This window comes from Xenopus tropicalis, chromosome 4 (genome assembly GCF_000004195.4).
Source record: "Xenopus tropicalis strain Nigerian chromosome 4, UCB_Xtro_10.0, whole genome shotgun sequence".
NCBI classification, from domain to species: domain Eukaryota; kingdom Metazoa; phylum Chordata; class Amphibia; order Anura; family Pipidae; genus Xenopus; species Xenopus tropicalis.
In genome coordinates, this window is record NC_030680.2 from 41,187,459 (window position 1) to 41,213,211 (window position 25,753).

At 36.7% G+C, this 25,753-nt stretch overlaps 1 protein-coding gene across 1 annotated transcript in view; it reads left to right on the forward strand.

Annotated features, from left to right (window-relative positions):
• Window positions 1-18,853, forward strand: part of LOC100491722 (F-actin-uncapping protein LRRC16A) — a 53,590-nt gene extending 34,737 nt beyond the window's left edge. Inside the window, exons 13-25 of the mRNA XM_031900708.1 lie at window positions 588-697; window positions 850-927; window positions 1,021-1,097; window positions 2,459-2,563; window positions 2,755-2,824; window positions 5,263-5,344; window positions 6,747-6,843; window positions 8,740-8,797; window positions 9,953-10,125; window positions 11,537-11,605; window positions 13,295-13,388; window positions 16,435-16,533; window positions 18,753-18,853. Of these exons, the coding sequence (XP_031756568.1) occupies window positions 588-697; window positions 850-927; window positions 1,021-1,097; window positions 2,459-2,563; window positions 2,755-2,824; window positions 5,263-5,344; window positions 6,747-6,843; window positions 8,740-8,797; window positions 9,953-10,125; window positions 11,537-11,605; window positions 13,295-13,388; window positions 16,435-16,533; window positions 18,753-18,758 (1,118 nt within the window). The 3' untranslated portion in view covers window positions 18,759-18,853. The remainder of the gene's footprint in view (window positions 1-587; window positions 698-849; window positions 928-1,020; window positions 1,098-2,458; window positions 2,564-2,754; window positions 2,825-5,262; window positions 5,345-6,746; window positions 6,844-8,739; window positions 8,798-9,952; window positions 10,126-11,536; window positions 11,606-13,294; window positions 13,389-16,434; window positions 16,534-18,752) is intronic.
• Window positions 18,854-25,753: the final 6,900 nt, after the last annotated feature.

A 25,753-nucleotide genomic window follows, 5' to 3' on the forward strand; every position in this document is an offset into this window, starting at 1 on the left:
TAAAGAAAACTCTACATTCTTAAAAGTGAAACATTTCCCAATAACTTCTATAGTATCTAGGCAGTTTTTGGGGTTTTCTGTTTAAATGTTTAATTTTTTAAAAATAAATAAAATAATTTTTGGATAAATCTCAACATGGTACTATTGTACTACCATAAAATAAAATTGAAGCATCATTTGTCAAAATAAATTACTTCAAACTTAGTTTTAAAAGAGGAAAAGGGAAAGCTACTGAGGCAATTTATTGCCAATGGATTAGCCACTATAGTGAAAGATAGAACACTATATTTATTCAGTAGAATGCTTTACCATATCTGAGTAAACAGCCCTATAAGCTCTCCCTGTTTGTTTACCATAGCAGCTGCCATTTTAGCTGGCCTGACACCACTTCCCTGCCTGCACCTCTCCTGCTGGCTCATCTCTCACTGCTGAGAGGAGAGGTGCAAGAGGGGACTCCTAAAACATGTTCATGGATCTCTAAATAGGTTCTTTTAAGTCAATTTAAAAATACTTATGCTGAATGGTTCCATCTTTGTCTGTTCCAGCATCAAATGCATCTGAAATAATTATAACATTATATTTTCTAGGAGTGAACAGTTTATTCCAGTCATTTGTTTCTCATGAAACGTTTGCCAATTCCATTTGTCATCTTGACCTTTCTGGGAATCCTGGGATTCTTGCTACAGAAGATGCCATTGTGAGTTTGTCCTAAATTTTTCAGTTTCATTGTAATCTTTTAAAGTCAGTTTCAAAGCATGCTAAACTGAATTCAGACAATATTTAAAAGACATAAGAAACTGTTGTTTATTATATAAAATAATGATCTCATAGTTGTCATTTTACTTTCAGAGTTTCTATAATTTTCTTGATAATTGCAAATCATTGTGTCATCTTAATCTGGCTGGCACTGATTGTGCTCTGGATTCTGTAAGTATATATTAGTATTATCATTATTATTATTATTATTGATATTATTATTGCCAAATTCTGAATACACTGTAATTACATTTTTATCTGTAGCTTTTTGGGCCTCTGCTGCATGGCAGCTGTTCAAGACTGTCATATCTGAATGTCTCCAGAAATGTATATACACACAAGTAAGTGTGTGAACTTTTTATTTGATAAAGTCAGCTGGTTGCAAAAAATAGACAGCAATAGGGGACAGCACTGGTCGGTCACAACACTCTGACCATGCACTGCAATAAGGGCTGCTATTGCTAAATGTCTGTACTTGTATTCACCCCTGCGGAGTGCTTTGACAAATAAGATATCTATGAAGGTTTATCTCATATTATGAGTCTCATTCTCACAGTAAGGGCTCTGGCACACGGGGAGATTAGTCGCCCGCGACAAAACTCCCTGTTCGCGGGCGACTAATCTCCCCGAGTTGCCTTCACCTGCCATCCCACCGGTGAAAATGTAAGTCGACTAATCTCCCTGTGTGCCAGAGCCCTAAAGGCAACATTTATCTTGTGACAGTGACACACCAGCCACAGGTGGCCCCATTACAGGATTTCTTTCCCATAATCCCATAAAGAGGCAACATCTTTCAGAGTAGCTTCTTGCTTAGCATTTTTATGATAAATTCTCCCAATTTACCTACATTAGATCAGCCCCATTCCCTTTCTCATAGTCCCTGAAATGGATTAATAACCTTTAAAAGTATCAAAATAATGTCACTTCTCCTATAGTTATTGAAAAGATGAGTACTACATCTTTCTGCCAGCAGGTTGCTATAATGGACCAGCACTGCTTGTCTCCCTAGCAGCCCCTGCAGTGGATAAGTTTTAGCACAAACCCTTTTTCTTCTATATTGCCCTCTAGCCTAGGGCAGTTCTACATGCTAAACATAAATTGCTTGGGATGCTGTTTAATAGGCACAGATATTAAGACATTTAAGATGCATTCATAAGGAATATAAACCATAGGGCCTTAGGGCCTTGTCTGTTTGATAATGGAATGGGTGTCTTGATGCATACATTAAATGGGTTGTTAATATTTGAGTTAATTTTTAGAATGATGTATAAAGTAATATTTTGAGACAATTTGCAATTGGTCTTTTCTTATTATTTGTTTATTATTTCACTTTTTATTTAGCAACTCTCCAGTTTGAAATTTAAGCAGTTATCTGGTTGCTAGGGTTCAAAATACCTTAGCAACCAGGGAGTGGTTTGAATGAGAGACTAGCATATTTATAGGCGAGGGCCTGAATAATAAAATAAATAATCTAAATTAACAATAACAAAAAAATTGTAGCCCCACAGTACAATACAATAAAATAATGAAGACAATTTGAAAAGTTACTTAGAAGTTACTTAGAACTGGCCATTAGACAACATACTAAAAATTAACTTAAAGTTGAATTACCTCTTTAGGATCAGGCATTCCAGAGTTTGCTAAATGGTGAAGTTCAGTTTCTTAGTATAATTCTTTAAATTGTTTTTTTTTCCTGTAAAAGAAAAATCAAAGATATTCCTCCTGAAGTTTCACAATTTTTTAGCAAGACCTTGGCCCTTAAGCATCTCAATTTGTCTGGAACAAAAATACCTTCAGAAATGTTAAGGTATGTAAAAAAACATTTTTAAAACAAATTGACCTTTAATATTACCTTTTTGTATATAAATAAAATATTGTAAATGCAAATTAATCATATCATATTTCATATCATAAGATAAAAGCAGTTTTAAAGCAATTTATAATGCAGAATTTTTATTACAATGTTAATGATTTTTGCTTTTTTTCTTTCTTTTATAGAGAGATTTTACATGGATTGTCAACAAATGATAAAATCAGAAATCTGCATATGGATCTTAGTGATTGTGAGGTATCTGATCTGTTTATTAACACAAAACATAATATAGGATGCTTAATATTTTCTATGATTTACTACAGTTTAAATTAGTCCTGCTGGTCCTTTATTGTTCCAGTTTATCAGGGAATGTGACACATGATTTCTCTAATAAAGACTTCAATGATGGCCAAAACAGCAGGAACCACAGGAAGAGGAACAAATTATGGATAGTCTTAGATAGTCAATCAATAATCCTAAACATTGTCTTCATTTGTCTTGATGAAGAGAGATCAATGATAAAGTATATAGATTGAACCTCAAGGTCTCTCTGGAACTGGAGGAGGATAAAGGAGACCAGGAGGTTTTACATGAGAGCCTTAACAGTAAGCAGAATTCTCCTGAAACAAACAAACTTTATTTAGGGGTATATTTATCATGCTGTGTAAAAAGTGGAGTGAAGCATTACCGGTGATGTTGCCCAGGGCAACCAATCAGCAATTAGATTTCAATAGCATCTTATTGCCTGCTCTGACTAACATCACCGGTAATGTTTCACTCCACTTTTTACACAGTATGATAAATATACCCCTAAGTCTTTTGGTCTGTGGTTTTACACACCCCCATTTGGCCTGCCATGTCTTCAAATTAAAGAATCTGTGATAAAAATTGTATCCTTAAAGAGCAGGAACCCAGCTTTGTGTTGAAAATCATTTGACGTTGACAAGGATAACACTACTTTAGAAAGTAGTTTGAGAGCAACAAGAGCAACGTTTCGGGCCCCTCCGGACCCTTCCTCAAGCTAATGGTGCACTATTTAGTGTTCAAGTTATAAAGGTTGTGAAATGGGTGGGGATAGAGAAAACCTCCCCTACTCCAGTGATAGCATGGTTAATTACAACAATGCAATGCAATTTGCTGTTGGATATTGACCCCCATGCAAGGTGAGGTTCTTCCAGTATTTGCACCTGATACCCATTTGGGTAAGTTAACGAGAGTTGAGCTCCCCAATACTGCTATTGCTATAAAATAGTATTCAGTACATTTACACAAGGATTGTCATCAATAAAAACATGAGAGAGAGCATCTGATTTAAGATTTTGGGTTCCAAATCTGTAAATTATGTGAAAACTGAAGGTGGAGAAGAAAAGAGCTCACCTAGCTTGCAGAAGTCTGGTTATTTTGGTGTGCAGAGGTGTTTTTATCTCATATGGTCTGAATAAAATAAGGCTTGGATAAATAAACCTATGTAACAGATTCACATTATCCAAAAGTTGCCAATTTAGACAAACATGGTCAGATCCTAATCTTTGGGACAAAATAGTTCCTATAACAGTTTCAGAAGCATCTGCTTCTAAGTTTTTCAAGTTTTGCAAACAGCTGGTAAGTATGAAAACCTTTACATATGGTTCATCTGGATGCTGAACAAATGCGAATATTGTCAAAGTAGATTGCTACAAACTGAGTAAAGTGAGTATATAGGGCAATCAGAAATTCAATGTGATGGAAGAATATTTGACCCTTTTCATTTAATACCTTAAAATTCATGATACTGAAAATATAGTACTTTCAGTCAGATCAGAGGAATATTGCCAGAGATAGTGACTGTTAAGAGATATAAGCAGGCACGGACTGGAAATCGGTGTGTTCTGGCAAATGCCAGAGGGGCTGCTGTAAGATGCCTAAACATTCGCTATTTATTGGGCTGGTGGGGGGGCTTTTTGGGCCTATTTTGAAACCAGACTTGGACATAAGATCCAATAAGAATAAGAGGGAATAATGGAAAGGAAACAACATCAAAATCAATAGTTTCCAAAAGTGTAGAGTTTATTATCTCCAAGAAAGCCATCATTAAATCTACAGGACCTCCAGTGGCCCCTAAAGTTGAACAGAAATGCTTTTGTCTTTAGTAAAAGCAGAGTCAGTAAAGCACCACAAGCTTTGGAATGAATGATGACTGAACTCTTTTGGACCGCATGAGACAACTGCAGGGAGATGGGGAGAGGTAACAGAGTTTGTTCTGTAAAGGACAAACAGTTTTGGGATCTGAGGAAATAAATACATCAACCTCAATCTGTTCAAAGGTGTAAGTCTTGGATTTTAAGGTGAACACCTTGGGATTTGGAAAATGGTATTGGGAAGCAATAGAACCATTTGGACTGATGGGTGCAGGAGGCACAGGATTAGCAGCAGGATAAGGTCCCTGGATCGGTACTTGCATCTTTTGATAGCCCCTTGTAAATCCATATGCTCCATGTGAATAGCCAAAGTGGTAATGCATAATAATCATAATATGTATGGCTGCTCTTAAAATGTTATGTTGTGCCCTAGTGTTTGTTTGAATATATTTTTATAGTTTTCAAAAAAGACCAGATGATTATTAGCATCAATCTATGTTTCTGCCCTAGTCAAATAAATGAATAAACAATTAATCATTGCTTTTATAAACAAACTGCATGTTGTTGCAAATATAGCTCCGGTCATCAGGTGCCCAGGTGATACAAGACATGATCTTCGATATAAACTCACTGAGCAGCCTTGATTTATCCAATAATGGTAGGTACCAAGTAAATAACTGTTTGGTATACGTACGTATGTGAAATTCTGGTTACGCTGCTAGAATTTTGCTTAAGTAAAAAGTAGGAATACTGCTTATGTTACACCCATTATTATCTGTAATTTGCATATATTTTTGAAACAATTTTTGAATCAATGCACACCCAAAGATTTTATTTAACAATTGTAATCACTTCAGAATACATTTCTGCATGGTCAGATGGAATTCTCCTAAAGTAAAGCATAATATATATACACTTACTGTATATACCCTCCCCCCGCACAGTGCAAAGGGTAATGACATCATGTGATCATATTAACCCTTCTGTGGCCAATCCTTAGCTAACAATTTTAGTTAATACATTGAAAATATTCAAAATACTCTATTGTACAGGGTAGATTCATCAAAGTACGAGTTTGAATCCCAAAATGGGTAAAATTTGGATTAGATACAATAATTTCTGATGATCAGAAATGTCACAAAAATGCTTTTGAAAAAATCGGAAATGTCACGATAATATCATTTGGCATTCCGAAAGTCATGACATTTTTGTATCTGAACGATCATAAACGGGGAGAGAAACTTTCCGACTTTGATCCTTCTGTGCATGTTTTTGGAGCCTCCCATAGGAACTCAATGGCACTCTGCAGCTCCAACCTGGCCAAAGGAAAGTCATTATTACAAAAGGTTAATAATGGTTTCTTATATAGGGGACGAACGTTTTAAGCAATTACATCACCATCTGCATATGATTTAAACACTATTTATTAAACTGTTTATTTTCTATTTAAATATTTATTACACTTTTTAGTGTAATGTGTATGTTAGTAAGTAATGAGGGTAAATATGTTCACATGAAGTCACTAACCTTTGCACTATTGTTGGAAGAGGGTATTTATGTGCACTTTGCATTTGTATATGTGCCGAAATGTAAGTATTCCAAATGAAGGGACAAGTCCCTTGGTGCTGGTTGTTTATTTCTTATATGCTGCATAAGGGGCAGCTATAACAAGGTTTGAAAAGTAAAAGGTGCTGTATATATAGAATGATTGCTGGTATTCTCTCCCAGAATTCTCTATGAAGCAGTACAGAGGGTTATAAAAAAAAAAAAGATATGTGAGGTCTGTTTAGCTTCACCAGTAATTAATGGGCGTGGTATAAAAAGTAGATTCTCTGCTCTCTAATCTCAAAGAAAAATGACCAACTGGAGCTGTGTTGTAGAAGAAAAACGTTGCATGTAACTTAAATTACCCACTACCAACAATTATTATGTATACTATAGCAAATGTTAAAAGTCATTAAAGGAGCACACTACACTAAAAAATAAACCTCTGTATGTTTTAGAAATTTCTAAATGTGGCAACTACATTCTAATTTACACATCTGTTTTTCATTCTACAGGGTTTGATTCTGATATGGTAACACTGATTTTATCAGTTGGCCGAAGTAAATCCATAAAGCATGTCTCATTGGGAAAAAATTTTAACATTAAATCTGGGTGAGTAAAATACAATAGTTAAAATAAAGTAATACTTCAGATGAATGACTTAACAACATTTAATCAAGAATCAGTATTGATCTAAAGCGTTCCACTGAGTTTATAAATGTGGCTATTGCTATGTGATACAGAATGAATTTACTTAAACACTGCATGTTCATGTTCTGGATAACAGATTTAAGAATAATGGATCCCATAATTGTACTGTTATATTTTACAAGTATTAAATCTATTGTGCTATACTGTAGCTGTATTATTCAGAGTGGATTTTAAAAGACTGAGCCCAATAATGCTATTCTCCCATATATGCTATTAGTTGTGAATGGGCATACATGGTAACAGATTAACTAATTTAACAGCTAGTAAGTTGCCTGCCAATGTTGTCATTTTCCAAGCTTCCCATTTTTCCCATTTACCCAGGTACCAAATTGAGAGGGAGTGGTTTACTCTATAAAATTCTCATGTTGCATGTGATCTAAAACATGTAGCACATAGGTTTTCTCTCCCACTGTATTTTGGTAGGTGAAAAAGTGCCCGTGTTGCCAGCCATTCACCTAAAATACAGGTAGCATGCTCAAATGTGCATTTCTGGACTGAAATCTGTTACTGGTGGTCATCCTGAGAAATTTAAAAGGCATTTTTACTCTAGACTACTTACCTGCAAAGTTTTGCTGGAATTACTTTTTTATTACATTCAGAATCCTGGTGCTGCTGACACCTGAGGCAGTAGCCTCAATGCGGCCCTATATTCACTTACAATTTTAGTGTAAGAGTGTGTCCAGAGGGGCAACATCGCTATAGCAGAGAGCGCTATTGCAGAGCCGAGTTTTTGTTTTAATCCAGTCTTTCCTTACCTCAGCCCTACTCATTGGCTACTGTCTGTATAACAAATCTGCATTACCATGACTGTCAGGCCCAAAATTGGGTTAAATTACGCAAAAACACCACCTCGTTCTTGAAATCAGAAATCCCCACACCGGTGGGGAACCAATACCCTTCAGTGGGGGATTTCCAATAGCCCCCATTGCCCCCATATCTTGTCCAATCAGAGTCCAATGTTCCCATTGTTATCTGTTCATCTTTCGTGAAGCTTCTTCTGACGCTTGACCTCTTGCCATAACAGGAGTTTTGGACTTTCCAAAACATCATGTGACATCTGGGGTTCTTTGATAACGTGGGGTGATGGTAGATGATGGTAGATAAGTTGCCGAATCAGTCTGAAGTACCCAAACTGAACTCTGCCTGTGTATGGCCACCATGTAGCTCCTGTAAGTGCTTTCCCACCGGCAATAAGGGTAAATAATGTACTGAAACTTGAGTACACATACTCAAACATAAGAGCTTTGGCTCTCCAAAGTAGCCAGAAGTTGCCTTGCAATAAACTTTGGGCTACTTGAGAAACCCGAAGCCGCACGTAATTTTCTCCACTGGCATCACAGTCCTGTGTGTGCCTTTAAAATGTATTCTATCTCACTTATTTCTCTTGGTCTCAAACTACTTCAAATTCCAGTTTAAATGCAGCAATATCCTCTTCATTATCAACGTTTGTGTTATCATATAAAAGACTACTTGTTACTCTGTACAGGTAACTCCGAATTACGGAAAGCCTTTCTCCCATAGATTCCATTTCCAGCAAATAATTCAGATTTTTAAGATTGATTTCCTTTTTCTCTGTAATAATAAAACAGTACCTTGTACTTGATCCCAACTAAGATATAATTAATCCTTATTGGATGCAAAACAAACCTATTCGGTTTTAATTAATGTTTTTTTTATTTTTTAGCAGACTTAAGGTATGAAGATCCAAATTACAGAAAGACCTCTTATCTGGAATACCCTTGGTCCTATATCTGTAGAAATTTGTAGAAATTAATGTATTTTCTATCTTTTTTTTAGCACTGCTGTGGCTGACATCATTCACCGAATTGTCCAACTAATTCAAGATGAAGACTGTGTAAGTTTTTAGTAAAAGCCATCACTTAAGTGTAGCAAGCAGCCACCTGTTATATGACAGGCCCCGCTTCTGTTAGCAACAAACAGACATCCACCTACAAACCTAGCCAAGTACTGTTATGTTACAATGGTTAGATTTTATCCTCCTGATTTATTTTACGTGCAGTATTGTATGTTTCTTTTAAAAGAGCATTTGTTACCAGTGGAGGAACACCAGAAGACCTGAATATTTCAATTATGTTGAATGGACCAGAACAATATGGTGCATGCCTCTACTGCATATACTCCCCCTTGAGGCCCACATTCTCATGGATTTGTCCATCACCTACAACTAGCATTAACTGTTGCATTAGGCAGTATAACCAAGTCCTATAACATCAGCAGAAGAGCGTTAGTGACTTAGTATCATTTACTGTTTGCTGGGCAGGGTGCAAGGTCAGAAATCAAGCCTAAACCTCCATATTTTTTGCATTTTGCACTCTTCTCCATCATTATCATCTATGGGCACAAGTCTGGAGCATCATATTTAGGTTCTACTATAAATAAAACCAGTTGTGTTGTGTAAAATGATTTCACGATTCATTAGTTTTGAATAAAATAAAGATTTAAAATTTTAATATGGACCTTACAAATTTGATGCAATATAAAGGCAGCAAATTAGTGATGAGCTTTTTAAAAAGAATTTAGTATTTATAAAATTAAATGATGTAGTGCATGATAAACATCTTAATTTATGCTAAGACACAATCATAAGGAAAGGAAAAAACTTGCCTGTAGATTGTCCCTTTAATTTACATTTTAAAATATGATCTAGTTTAATTTTCCCCCTTATCCAATGGAATGATTTAAAGAATGATTTATTACAGGCCTTCACCCATGCTTTCCAAGTAAAAATAGTAACTAGTCAAGAGTACCATTCTAAAATGGAAAACTCTTATTACAGAGATAAAAATACACTTCCTATGTTTTTTTTCCCTGAAGACACAAGTACAAACAGAGGAAAAGAAAGCCATTAAAAGCAATAAAATATATTACAAAATATTATATAATCACCAAGTTTCTCTGTAGATGCTAAATTGATAAAATATATATCCTCTGGCATAAATCTATATAAATGTAGGATCTCACTGATATATTTCCTATCTTTTTTATACAGACAATTGAATCTCTGTCACTGGCTGACTCCAGGCTGAAATCAGAAATAAACATTCTCCTAAATGCCTTAGGAAAGAAAAACAACCTCCGAAAGATTGATATTAGTGGTAACGGTATGGGGGACAGTGGTGCCAAACATCTAGCAAAAGCCTTACAACTTAATACACAACTTAGGTTAGCAATTAGTATATTTTATTATAATGAATTTAAAACAAGTTGCTTCTTGCAATAATGAGCTTATTCTATAGATCTTTATCAGTAATTTGTCAATGACATCATTTTTTTGCAAATGGGTATGATGCAAGGTATGAGGCTAATTGTTCATTTGGTAGACATTTTCCAGTAAAATGAAGAATGACAATAGATATAGCTGCTCTGGGAATACATTTATAAGGTCAAAGCAGCATATATGGTGATTTATTATTTTTTTACATTTGAGGTTTTTGTGGCAACAGAATAAACTTGATTGCAATGAAAATCACACAGTGTTATTCATTTTAAATTAGTCTGCAGAAATTTGACTGTTTAAAAAAAACTTGAAAAATAAAATAGCAAGGAGATATTACGGTACCTTCCCCCACAATGCTTTGAAGGTGCTGCCAAGGTACAACAAAAAACAAGTGTGAAAACCTTTGATAATTGCAATACAGTGTCAAACTGGCCCACCAGGATACCAGGAAAACTCCCAGTTGACCCAAGTGTCAGTTGGCCCTCTTGCTCATAACCATTTGGCTTGTTTCATTCTTAGATGGTAGGATAGATTATAATACCTACAGAAAAAAGACTTAGCTGTTTGAGTGAGAAGAGGAGGAAAAATATTTTGAACAGTGGGTCTATGGTCTTAAGTCTTGTGGTGGGCCCTTCGGAAACCAATTTAGTTAGGGCTTGATGTACCTAAGACCAAACAGTTGAAGTCATAAACTAGAGATTCTACTGCAGAAGCATTAACCTTAGGGAAAACAGAAGGGAGGTAAGCAGGATACAGGCCATTGAATGTAATTCATGAGGTCATGATGGCATTCTGGGCAAAATCAGCCCACAAAAAATGGTCAACCCAACTGTCCTGGTAGTCCTTTTGTTTAGGTAATAAAAGTAATGTTTTTTAACAATGAGAGTGGAAAACATAATAAAAATGTTTGGGTTATAGTTCAGCACAAATAGTCAGAAGTATACGGCTGCGGATTCCAGGTGTCTGTGAGCCACCCCAACAGTATATCATAAGATCAAAAGGCAAAAAGGAATCAAACAGCTCCAGGCAGCATTTGAAAACTGCAGTGAATTTATATGGCAGTGTCAGCACACTACATGTTTCGGGCAGAGCCCTTTCTCAAGTGCTTACACTGCCTGGAGCTGTTTGATTCCTTTTTGCCATTTGATCTTATGAAAACATAATAAACCCTAGCTAGCACAGAGTAAAACATGAGACATGAAACAAAGCCTTTGGATAAAAAATTTGTATTTTTTCTTTTGCAAATTACTGATGTTTAAAAAATTAAAACAAATGTAAAATCACTGTTTCATAAATTGTCCATTTCGCTGCTATTATTTAAAGTTTATAATACTGTTTACTTTTAATTTATTGCAGGATGATTACATGGGACAAAAATAATACAACAGCGAATGGATTTCTTACTTTAGGCCATGCATTGGAAAGGTCAGTGATGAAGCATTTTTACCTTACTTGTAGAACAAAAAAGCCAAGGTATTTTATATTTAAAAAATAATATATTTTTTGTCAATAAGTCAAAGAAAAATGAAAAGAATAAACTGTCAGTTCAAAATAATCTAAACTCCATAGGATTACTAACCCACTCTGGAGAATACTGCAGAATGCACTTCCATTTATCTTATGGATATTTTTGCATATACAGTAAATGCCAGGTATTGGAGAATTTACATTCTAGCACAAAGGTTTTAGAAAGTACCAATGTTGTAGATTCTCTGATGTCTGCCACTTCCACTGTGGAGTGGAAGTGGCAATACCTTTTTCATAAGGAAAACAGTGACACCCTATGTAACTTCAAGTAGGCTAGTGCCTGTATTTTAATCAATGCAGGGCTTTCCACAAAACAGCACCTAAAGGATATATAATGGCTGTCTTGAAATATGGCTCCCAGGTCAAAATTTCAAGTATAATTAGTACAAATATATTTTTTCTACTTAGAGAAAATGAACCAAGGGTGTATGAATTAATGTAGCACCCCCTGTATGGAGCCAAGGTGTGTGGCTGCTTGATTTGAATTCCACTTGGCGTAAAATTGGGGTAGAATGGTCATTTGGTCTATAGATGCACCTGAAATCCCAGCTTGAAGGTCATTTAGGGGAGATTAATGTGAAAAACATATTCATGGAACTATGGATGAATACAATTACTGTATATTTCCATGTTATAAGCTAAAGAAGGGGGCTGAACAAAGATTAAATCAAGGAGGGGGTTTAACCGGAAAACTTAATAGTGGGTCCAGGTCTCCAGCTTATATTAGAGGGGCAGTATACACAACTATATACACCTTTTTTAACATGAACAAATAACAGGAAACATATGCTGAAAAAAAAGTTCTGCCCATGCTTTTAATGAAAATTTCTGTGAAACTAACATGAAATCTTTTATTTGTTATGATAATTTAGCCATTGTAGGGTACTGTGTCTTTAGAATCTCTGGATAAGTTTAAGGGCAGTGGCAACTATTCTCCCCGATATGCCATGCCACCAGCAAGAATGTAAATCGCCAGTGGGATGGCATATGCATCGATTCGGTTTCCCAAAGTCATTACAAAGTTTCCTTGCGAGGCAACTTTGGGCAAGCGATGTGTATACATTCCACCGGTGATTTACATTCTTGCAGGTGGGGTGGCATGGCGGGGAGAATAGTTAAAATATAATAAAATATATAAAATAAAGATAATAAAGATAAATATTCACTACAGCAGGCGACAAATCTCACCGGCAAGAATGTAAATCACCGGGGGAATGTATATGTGTCTCCCTGTGTGCCACTGCCCTAAACATACTTTATAATTTGATTGCTTGTATTCTTAAATAAACAGGAATATGTATAAAAATGTAGCTTGCTATGGACAACATTCTGCTGTATGTAACAATTTGTCACTGAGCGTTTACTGAAAAATTAATGTAATTTTAGCCTCTTTAAATTGTTGTATATGTTATGTTGGCCTATGGTGCAAATAAAAATAGGAATTGTCCTAGTCTGGAGCCCCACTGAGCAACCTCTGGTACTCTTGTAGGCCAGTGGTTCCCTGTGCATAACCCATCTTAACAATCTGATAGAATTTTTGTAATGAAGCATCTAATTTTTTCAATGTTATCATTTCAATATCCACAGGAATTATACATTGCGTTTCATGCCTCTGCCTTTGAGTGACATTTCACAAGCGTATCGTATGAATCAAAGTAAAACCGAGGATGCTTTACACCTGGTACTATCAGAATCTTTTTTTTCTTGGCAATAATCAGGTTTTTTATAAAAGTGTTTTGAAGCACACACATCTCATTCTATTTTATGTGCAATGCATGCTCCTAGTACTAGGACAGGTGCACCCAAGGCACAGTTGCTACACTGCAACTCTCCTTTCCATGAATGGTGCGCACAATTCATAACTTAGCTGGAGGGAAAGGGGATACAGTACATGTCCATGGGCAATTTCCTTTTTGCTGTCAGCATTTCTCAACAATAACAATATTCAATGCACTTACCAACTGTGCAACAAAAATGCATCATCAATAAACATAAATTTAAAGCAATGTAGATATGGGTGCACCATAAACGTTACCACTGTGTCAGGGACTGTAGCTCTAAAGAAGTCACAAGATGAAACACACTTGTTTTGTCATCTGTGTGTGCCCCACCTAGGAACATGGTGCAATGGAGACTCTGGCACTAGTATTGGCACTACAGTGTTGGTTGAGGTTTCTGAGGAAGTGTTAAGCCACAAAACACGACAGACCTTGGGCTGTTTTTTAGCAGACATGTCAATAAAGATTGATTAATTTTAAAATTTATTGATTGCGATCCTGGCATCAACCCTGAGTGTACTGCTGCAGTGTGAAATTCTTGTCAATTGTGTCTCCCTTATAACACCAAAACAAACCTAAATACTAAATAAATGAAAAAAAGGTAAATAGATAAGTAGACATATCAAACTAAAATGTGCACATACTGCACCCAGATGTTAATTAGGGAGTTTAAACAAATAACTAATTAGATAGTAAAATGCATTAGCAAAAATGCAGTACCTAAAAATTATAATGACCCGGGTGTATATACCCCGGGCCTGCCGCTGGGTGCATCTAGCTGCAGTTCCAAATGAAAAGTCAAACAGTGCAGTATAACTCACCGCTGTCGCTGTGTGGTCTGGGTGCTCAGTGCCCAGAACCCGTAGCCTGAGGAGATCAATCGAAATTTTCAAAGAGGCTAACAAAACACCTGGGACAGCCAGGAAGTCTAATAAAAAGTAGTCTTTATTCATATTCATAAAACCCTCATAAAACGCGTTTCGTGCATGCGCACTTAATCATAGGCTTACTTCTCAACTTGCACACAGAGTTTAAATAGCCCCTTAATTAGTAACATCACATGATATAAAACCACAATCAAATAAAGAGAAAAAAAGAAGAAAAGAAAAGGCAAACGAAAATGAAAAAACAACAAAGTATACTGAACATTCCTAACAAGCTCACTTGGAGGGAATATAGCAATTAATGTCAAAAATAGAATTTAACCCATTCGGTTTGTGCGTGCCTAGTACAAAAATCTATTTAACCTCCTTACGTAAAAGCTTAGTCCACGTATCACTGCATCGCTCGTCCGGAAATACTCAATTACCTGGATTTGCAACATAGTTACTTCACCCTTACAACACTCAAGAAAGTGTCTAGAGACAGGATTGTATCTATTCTTTGCAACAATGTGCCCTATATGTTCTCGCATCCTGTTTTTTAGAGGACGAATTGTGCAGCCCACATACTGAGACTGACAAGCACCACAAGTCAATAAGTATACCACATGATGCGTATTACAGTTAGCGTAAAACCACATATCGAATTGTCTATTTGTTACAGTGCTTTTAAAAGTAGTAGAGCGCTTGATATATGTACACGTAACGCATCTCTGTGCCCCACAGGGATAAGTACCCCAAGTAGTAAGCCATGTTGATTTGGTCAATCTAGGAGTTAAAACAGCCGGAGATAGATAGTTTCCCAAGGTGGGAGCCCTACGGGAAACAAACTTACATCCATCAGCCACAATCGGAGAGAGTTGAGGATCATTATGCAGAATGGGCAATAAATTTTGGATAATGTTTTTAACCCTATAAAATTGCCTACTATAAGAAGTCACAAAAACGGGAACATGTTGATCTTTAACCAAAGTGGTATCTTTACCCTTATCTCCAATAATGACCCTATCACTACCCGATTTCTTGTCCAACAAAAGATGTCTATCAGCACGTAAAGCCTTCATAAATGCCGGTAAGAGCAACTTCATGGTATAATTGTGTCTCCCTTAGCATGGGACTCGGAGCAGGAACACCCGGGTCACTGAATCTATCCAATAAGCAGGCTGCTCTTGTATATTTGTGAATGAGGAACTTTTCTCTTTCAGCTGAGTGGCTCTGAGTTTAAACGCAGGTTTTTGGGTGAAGTGCACCCGATCCATGGAGTTTAAATGGTGAGCAGTTTTAAAAAATAAATAATTGCTGTAGTGGATTGAGGCACATCTTGTTTATTTTTTACAAGTGAATTCCACATAAATGCTGTTATCAAGTAAAAAAAAAAAATTCTGGTTAGAGTACAACCTGAGCAAGATGGGGAGGATATTGAGGCACATGGATAAAAATAAAAACATTGGGAAAGACGAGAGATTGTCAACAAGACATAGTTACATAGTTACATAGGGTTGAAAAAAGACCAGTGTCCATCAAGTTCAACCCATCCAAGTAAACCCAGCACTATCCAAGTAAACCCAGCACCATCCAAGTAAACCCAGCACAAAGACGCATAAAGAAAAAGACACCTGAGGGCAGGGTGTTAAAACGTCAATTTAAAATTCCATATACAGGTATAGGATCCCTTATCCGGAAACCCATTATCCAGAAAGTTCCGAATTATGGAAAGTCCATCTCCCATAGGCTCCATTATAAGCAAATAATTTTAATATTTTAAAATGATTTCCTTTTTCTCTGTAAAAATAAAACAGAATCTTGTACTTGATCCCAACTAAGATATAATTAATCCTCATTGGGGGAAAAACAAGCCTATTGGGTGTATTCAATATTTAAATTATTTTTAGCAGACTTAAGTTATGGAGATCCAAATTACGGAAAGACCCCTTATCCGGAAAACCCCTGGTCCCGAGCATTCTGGATAATAGGTCCTATACCTGTATTTAACTGTTACATTTATTGAAAAGGAAAATAAAGCATTTGGAATGTGCAAACATTTAAAATGTTCTTTTTAAATCCACAGATTCAAAGTTATCTTCTAAGGAACAATCATATCAAAGAAAATGTGGTTAGAAAGGTGAATGGATTACATAAGGAAATAGCATCTACTTTGCCCCTAAAGGTAATTAAAATAAAAGAATTGACCAAAATAATAGTTACTATGTTTAAAATAAAAACAAAGATATTTTTATTAAAGGGATTTGTTACTTGGGACTAAAGGGATTTGGGGTTAAGAATAAAATAGGTAGGAATTATTTGAGAAACAGGTTAAATCTAATGTACATGTAGTTTTTTTTAACCCCAGCTATATATATATATATATATTCCTCCCCATGACGACTGCTATCTTATGGATTTTTTAAGGACTGCACCCAGGCACATTTATCAAATTTATTGTGAGTGCTGACTTTCTTTCAATTTTGTATATATATATATATAATATATATAATATAAAGTTCGTGGAAACAGGCACTCACATATAACCAATACTGTACATCTGCCTGGGTGCAGTGCAAAAAAAGTTTACAGCATACAAAAACAGTATACCGCACTCACAGGTCTTAAGGTGAAAAAAAAGAAATTTATTAGAACAAGTGACTAACAAGTGACACAGCAGCCTTTCTCAAAGTGCAAATGTGATACACAAATCCCTCAAATAAACCCAAAAGTGGCGCCAAATGTTACATGACGTCATGAAGTGGGAGTATACACACAAAGAAACAGTAAATATTAAGCAAAAAATAAAACAAATAACAGAAAAAAGTGATTAGATGTCATGGAACCACCGAAACAGTGATATAGAGACTAGAACCGAACATAGAAATTAAAATGGCATAGATATAAGTGAGAGTGAAATCATGGGTGTACGCTGAACTGCACCTCCCATAGTCCAACCTATGTTTAGAAGCAAAAGGAAAAAAAAAAACGGTAGTTAAAGTTCCCTGGTTAGGGGTACTACCTTGACAACTGTGATGTTCACCCCATTAAACATCACAGTTGTCAAGGTAGTGTATTTTGTGATTTGTGTATCACATTTGCACTTTGAGAAAGGCTGCTGTGTCAGCCGAAACGTTAGTCACTTATTCTAATAAATGTCTTTTTTTTCACCTTAAGACCTGTGAGTGCGGTATACTGTTTTTGTATGCTATATATATATATATATATATATATATATATATATACAGTATATACAGAAACAAAAAAGGAGCACACCTTTTAAATGAAGCAAATGCCCTTGGTGCTGGTCAAACAATTCAATAGACAGACAGAGTACCGCACACATAGGGACTTTATAGAAAAAACAAAAAATTTATTGAAAATCCGACGTTTCGAGCACCAAACTGTGCTCTTCCTCAGGGACAAACCTGACAGGGACAAACTCAGGGTTTGTCCCTGAGGAAGAGCACAGTTTGGTGCTCGAAACGTCGGATTTTCAATAAATTTTTTGTTTTTTCTATAAAGTCCCTATGTGTGCGGTACTCTGTCTGTCTATATATATATATATATATATATATATATATATAGAAAACGAAGAAGCCACTCTCACAGGACTTATGTACAAAATACAGATTCTTTTTATTTAGTGGTGGACTAAATAAAAAGAGTCTGTATTTTGTACATAAGTCCTGTGAGAGCGGCTTCTTCGTTTTCTATTTTGGTTCCCTGCTTTGAAGGCTGCACCCAGGCAATTTTTGTGCTTTATACGTGAGTGCCAGTGGTTCCTAATCTTACATATATATATATATATATAAAACAACTGTATAAAACAAGAAAAAGGAGTAGGAATGGAAAATCTTTTTTTCTTTTCAACCACTCCTCCCTGCTACTAGCTAGTACCAAACAGCATCTGGTTGGCAATATCATCCTGCATCATAACCAGCTTGTTCTGGGTATTTAAGTAGTGAGGTCTGGCAAAAGGAGCAATGGGATAGTTGTGGAAACCACAAGGGAACACCCAAAAATCTGGCAGATGTACGAAGAGCTTGGAAGCCAAATGGAGTAGGAACATCCAGGTCCTGATTGCTATTCAAAAAAGATATGGAACAAGATGAGATTTCTTATGATAAGCTTGACTCAAGAAAGAGACCTTAAGTGCACTGTTTGTTATTGCTGTCTACTGTCTATTTATTTATCTCAAATAATTGTTTCATTCTCTGGGTTTTAGATATTTTATTAATAGTCTGCCTAACTGAATAACCATTGCACGGTGCATCTATGCCGTTGACTTCAATTACATTCACCTATTACTGTGTACACAGGGTGAAGTTCAACTAAGAAATGCAAATGTAAGAAATTTTGGGCTAAAATGTGACTTATGATCTGTGTAAAAATGTTTTGCAGTTATAAATACCACACACAGAAGAGTGAAAATTCACCTAGGTATGAAGAAGAGATAATCGTCCAAGCAATTGATAAAATAAAAAATGGACATGTAAACAATGTATATTTAACAACTTATATTATTATTATTACTATTATTATTATTATTATTATATATAACACTGTGTGACAAGCTGTTCATATGTAAATAGTAAACAGTAGTATTGTGTTGCATGTCACAGACAATTAGAGCAACTTGGCTTGGAGAAAGGGTGTGTATTGCAATAAAAAAAAAAATCTAATGTGTAAAAAAAAGCAGTCTTTTGAAACTCTTTATTATGAAGTTGTAGGACAAAATAAGTCTACACAGATACAGGGGATAACTATAGGTTGTAAACAGTACAAGATACTATTGTTTGCAGATGATGCTGCCTTGATAGCTGCTATAAAGGAGCTTTTACACCTGCTTTTTAATTTTGGTGAGCTTTCATATTACAAATGCAATATCACTAAGATTCAAGTGAGGTGGTCATAATAAAAGGAGCAAGCTCCCCAGCAGTAAATATGGCGTTTATGCAACTCTTCAAAATTGACGAGCGCTGACCATCTAGAGTAATAAATCTATCACAACAACACAAACATTATTTACATAGCCCATTTACTCTGAAAGAAGTAACAGTAACAATATAATATTTGAAAATGTATGGTAACATTTTAGCCAACAGAATTTAAAACATTTTACCTGATATGATCCACCCAGGCCAGTCAGGTTTTGTGCCTGAAAGAGAGGAAAAAGAAATCATGGTTAAAGTACTATCTCTTATGCACCATCCTAAAACAAAAAATATTCCTTCTATAATACTTCCACTGAAGCCACTTGCTCGCTTGATCCAAAGTCACCCAGGCATATCTCACTCTGAAAGTATGGCTTAAAAATAAAGATCCACTAAAGCTAACCCTTATTCCCTACACATCACAACCGCTAAATCAGCCAACCATAGACCCTGGAACATATGAAATTTGTAAATTGTTGTAAATTTGGTACATCGGGAACACATCCTTGAGATATTTGGTGCTACAATCAACTTTTCTGAGTTAAGCTACTTTTACAAACACCCAACCCTCACCACTCCCTTGTACTAGGGGATGGGAGGAAGAGAAGGGAACATCTTTACCCCAAAAGCCTTGGATTAAAATATTTAAGACAATACAAAAATTTCAATAGCTTCCAGAACTACAGAATCAACCTACAAACTAACCACTAGATGGTACTATACTCCTATCCGACTGCATAAGCATACAACATGTAGTAACTTATACTGGAGATACAGCCAGACAAAACTTACCTTTACTCACATTTACATGTCCAGACTTACAAATCTACTGGGAATCACACCAATAAATATGTAAACCTCTAATCTGCCCATATCGCTCTTCCACTTTGATACAAATACCAACACAAGCTTTTATTTCATCTCATCCAGAGCACAAAGGTCATTTCCCCCCAACTTCTGTTTAAATGGATGAAATCTGTAAACGATATTGGGAAAATGGAGGAAATTTCATACATACTTTGGAATCATATTGGTCAATTTGGTTATCTTGGATAAACTTTTTAGGTGAGCAGTAAGCAGCCCATAACATGTGACTCCAGACTTGTTGTCTGTGAGTAATTGTTTATTTTTCTTCCCCTACCCTCTCCTTTTTCTGTATCCCTTTTGAAATATATAAAAATACAGTAAATGTGTAAAAAAGAAAAGCAAGTGTAGGAAAGCAAAGGCAAGAAGAAAAGAGAGAAAGGTGAAAGGAAGGGGGAGAGGAAACAACAAAGGGCAGAAAGGAGAATCCAAGAAGTAGAAATGAGAGGGAGAATGGAAAGGACAGCAAATAGTAGAGGAATACATTCATACTTTCAAAAATTCCAAGCAGTGCACAGCCAAAGACTCTAGAACGCCAACCAAGCACAAAGCTGCTACAATTCATACATCCCATATAGAGTGGATTAGAGGGATGCTTCCGACCTACTAATTAGAGCACAGGGTGATAGGTGCTAGTAGAAGCCAGGATTTGAAAGCCACGTATGAGTAGGTCAGGAACCTAAAACAGAAATGCACAAAAAAGTTTGTTCAAAAGAGAAAAAAGTGATTGGCAGTTGAGTGCTACGTGTACATGTGATATTTACTCCATCACCAGAGAGAACCCTGGCTTCAGGTCTTCTGTTAGGGAGACAAATAATAATTGTGCTTTGGTGACACCTCTACATTAGTAAATTGGGAGGAATCAAAACCCTTAATTTTATCGCAGCAACAGGGTTTCTGTACCACTTCCCATGACCAGCAATGCTGGGGTGCAATCAGTTTAAAGTTAGAACATGTGGCCCTAGCTGTGCAAGATTAAACAGGACAGGCCTGAAGGAAAAAATCTATTGGCACCTGAGAAACAATAGAGATAAACATCAGCTCAGATAGCATTTCCTTTAACCATCTACTAATAAAAAATAATTGCAAATTTGTCTTAAAGGGGAACTTGGGCTGCCAAACCAAAATTTGTGCCCCACACAACACATAAACCCCTAATTTACCTATTGTATTCCGTTTCTTCAAAAAGTATGAACAAATAAAATTTTTATATGTTGTAATCTAGCTGCAAAACAGTTCTTCTCTTTATGCATCATTTAAAATCCTGGCAGGGTAGGAGGGACTAAAACGGTGATGTTACAACAACTTCTCCGCAGCTTACAGACATCATGCAGGAACTACATAACCCACAATGCATTGTAGCTAAAATGCTTTTATAATAGGTATTGGTGTGTTATTAAAAAATGAGTTTTGGTTTCATGTTTAATTGAAAAAGGCCTTTATGTTAGAGCTTTTTATGTGTGGGTGACAGGTTTCTGAATTAATCATTTTCTCTTAAATATAACAATATTTATTTATATCCCACCCCACTCTATCCATGCCTATGGGGGTTTTAAAAGTGTATTTATCATAGGAAAGGATAGAAAGCAGATGAGCTTTTCTGTGGTGATCTTACATTTTCATACATTTGCCATAAAGAGTGGAGAGAGAGAGTGAGAGAGCTCCAGGGGATTTACTGAAAAAAGGAGGGGGGGGAGTATGTTAGGAGTGTAGCAAGCGGGTGCAGGGGGTGCTTGCCTTGGGCACCCACAACCCCATGCCTGGCACTGGGCTGCTGTGCTGTAACTGCTGGAGTAAAGTGTGCTACTGTGCAGTGCCCAAAAGGGTTGGTGGGTCAGTTGTGCTGCTGTGCTGTCAAGAAGAAAGGTATGTTGGGCCTGGGGAGGGGGGGGATTCTGTCGGGTCCAGACTGGGATTCAAAGTTGACCCTGGCATTTCAAGTACACAGAGGCCCAAACAGCCCCTCACTGGCCCACTAGATATTGACTGTCTGTGGCATCTTACAGCAGCCCATCTGCTCAGAATCCACAGATTGCTAGTCCAGGCCTAGCTGCTGTACTAGAACTGTTTGGTGAGGTTAGATGTGCTGCTGTGACTGGGGAGATGCTTTCAGTTCTGGATTGGGATTCAAAATAGGCCTGGGATTCAAAATAGGCATTTCGAGATCCCCTACCAACCCAATAATAGTGGCTCTCCATCAGGGGCGGGCCAAGCTGACCGGGCGCCCTAGGCAACCCGGTCAGCAACCTCGCTGATTCCTCCCCCCATGCGTGTGCTTTAGTGCGCATGCGCAGTCGCACGCCCCCCACTGCGCATGCGCGCTAAAGTGGTTCGCGATGCGCTAGCGGCTAGATCATTGCCCTCACCGCGTAATGAGAAGAGGTGGGGGCAATGACTAAAGTGAGCGGGCTAGGGGTAATCAGGAGAGGCTGCCTGGCGCCCCCCAATCGTTGCGCCCTAGGCAGCTGCCTCTTCTGCCTACCCCTAGTTCCGGCCCTGCTCTCCATGGCATTTTACAGCCATCCCTCTAGCATTTGCCGGAATCCACCAATTGCCAGTCCGGACCCAGCTGCTGTGTCATAATGTTAGTATGATGTAGATAGTGATATTCTGAGACAATACGCAGTTGATCTCACTTACTCCCTCTGATATCCAAGGCCTTTACCTCTCTTACCACCCAAATATTCTTATTTCTATTACAGCAATTATGACACTTTTATTTAAAAAGATCAATTTCAGAAATAGGCAACTGATGAAAACTCTTAAAAGAAGCTAGATCATTTGAAAATAATCAATGTGCAAGGGTACTAAAGAGTTTAGCGCTATACTTTTTAGACCACTTTGATTAATCTTCTGTGATTTGTTGATGTCAGAAATGGTACAAGACTATTAAATTACGCTCAGCATCGTCCCAAAATCTTGTTTATTTGCCAGGGGACCTGATGCTCATGCCCAGGCACAGTGCAAAATGAAAAGTGAATGTAACTATTTAATCTGAAATATATATTTTGTTATGTCTGAGTGACAGGTCCCCTTTAGCAAAGTAACTGGGCAGAGCTTTCTACAGTATTATTGCCCTCCAGATTTAAGAACTATTTACATTGCTTCAGATGAAATGTCTGCCGCCTGGACTTTGGCTTACCAACTTATCCTCTATGAATATTATGTTCCATCACCCCTCATCCATCCACAGCAGTTTATGGAGTTAATTTACAAACATTAGCACTAACCTGCACCAGTATAGTTATTCATAGAAACCAACTGATTAATCTATGGCTAACCTAACCAGTACAGTTTAGTGCCTATATTAATAAATCAGTCTTTATATCCAGAACTGGAACTATGGGTGGGCAGGAGAGGCGCAACAGGAGAAGGGTGCTTGGCACATACTTCAGATACGTGCCTACCCAATAGTTCCAGGTGGTTGAGGGAGAAACGATCACAGGGGTGGGAACGCTGCTCCCCCACTTCTTACCCATATAACCTCACTGTGGGGAAGGAGCAATCAAGTGCTTGGAATCATCTCACATTTAGCCTGGCTCTATATATATTTGCTTAGTCATCATGAAATTCCACTCTTTGAAGTAAAGAAATATACACTTTCATTCATACATTCCATTGCTTACATTATTTTTCATGCAACCATGTATTACTACAGTGTAGATTGTAAGTTCTATTGATCAAAGCTCTTTGATGCACTCATTAATGATTGTATTTTTGCATGTAACCTCCATGTTCAATGTATACTCCTTTCTGCTGTATATTGCAGCAGAATATAATGTGTTAATATCTTTAATCTTTTAGACAAACTGAGATCACTGTATGTGACTGAATGGTTTCTAACCTGTATACCAAAGCACCACATATTAACATTACACACTGAAATTACATTTTATTTCAAACTGAATAAAATGTTATACACAAGTGAGCGAATATGCTCAATGACAATGTTTTTTCTTCTTCAGTTCAAAAACAAACTTGTAATCACTAATAATAAAGACGGCTTACCTAAAAAGAGAAAAACTTACAACAATTTATTTTTTAAATATATGAACAGTAAAAAAAATATAAGATTAGGGCCCTTGAACCACCTCTTGTCTGTTTCCATCAATGATGAATCCATCGGTTGAAAATGTATTTAAAAAGATCAATTTCAGAAATAGGCAACTGAAGAAACCTCTTAAAAGAAGCTAGATCATTTGAAAATAATCAATGTGCAAGGGTACTAAAGAGTTTAGCACTATACTTTTTAGACCACTTTGATTAATCTTCTGTGATTTGTTGATGTCAGAAATGGTACAAGACTATTAAATTACGCTTTGCATCATCCCAAAATCTTGTTTATTTGCCAGGGGACCTGATGCTCATGCCCAGGCACAGTGCAAAATGGAAAGTGAATGTAACTGTTAAATCTGAAATATATCTTTTGTTATGTCTGAGTGACAGGTCCCCTTTAGCAAAGTAACTGGGCAGAGCTTTCTACAGTATTATTGCCCTCCAGATTTAAGAACTATTTACATTGCTTCAGATGAAATGTCTGCCACCTGGACTTTGGCTTACCAACTTATCCTCTATGAATATTATGTTCCATCACCCCTCATCCATCCACAGCAGTTTATGGAGTTAATTTACAAACATTAGCACTAACCTGCACCAGTATAGTTATTCATAGAAACCAACTGATTAATCTATGGCTAACCTAACCAGTACAGTTTAGTGCCTATATTAATAAATCAGTCTTTATATCCAGAACTGGAACTATGGGTGGGCAGGAGAGGCGCAACAGGAGAAGGGTGCTTGGCACATACTTCAGATACCTGCCTACCCAATAGTTCCAGGTGGTTGAGGGAGAAACGATCACAGGGGTGGGAACACTGCTCCCCCACTTCTTACCATATAACCTCACTGTGGGGAAGGAGCGATCAAGTGCTTGGAATCATCTCACATTTAGCCTGGCTCTATATATATTTGCTTAGTCATCATGAAATTCCACTCTTTGAAGTAAAGAAATATACACTTTCATTCATACTTTCCAATGCTTACATTATTTTCCATGCAACCATGTATTACTACAGTGTAGATTGTAAGTTCTATTGATCAAAGCTCTTTGATGCACTCATTAATGATTGTATTTTTGCATGTAACCTCTATGTTCAATGTATACTCCTTTCTACTGTATATTGCAGCAGAATATAATGTGTTAATATCTTTAATCTTTTAGACAAACTGAGATCACTGTATGTAACTGAATGATTTCTAAACTGTATACCAAAGCACCACATATTAACATCACACACTGAAATTACATTTTATTTCAAACTGAATAAAATGTTATACACAAGTATACATTACAGCAAAAATGCTAATTTAGAGAAAACCAGATAGCCGTGAGAAGGTCTAAATAAGATATTAGTAACCATAGAGCTGCACATAATATTAAATCGGTCGGTAAGAGGTGAGTAGCCGCAAAATGATCGTGTAGTAGTGCAAAGTGCAGGCCCTTGTAAGAAAAAAACGGGTTTGTGAGATGAACAAATCCTCCTCCAACCACCCTCCCTATCTATGGAGATTTTCCCCTAGGAACACGGGAGTCGGATACAGAAG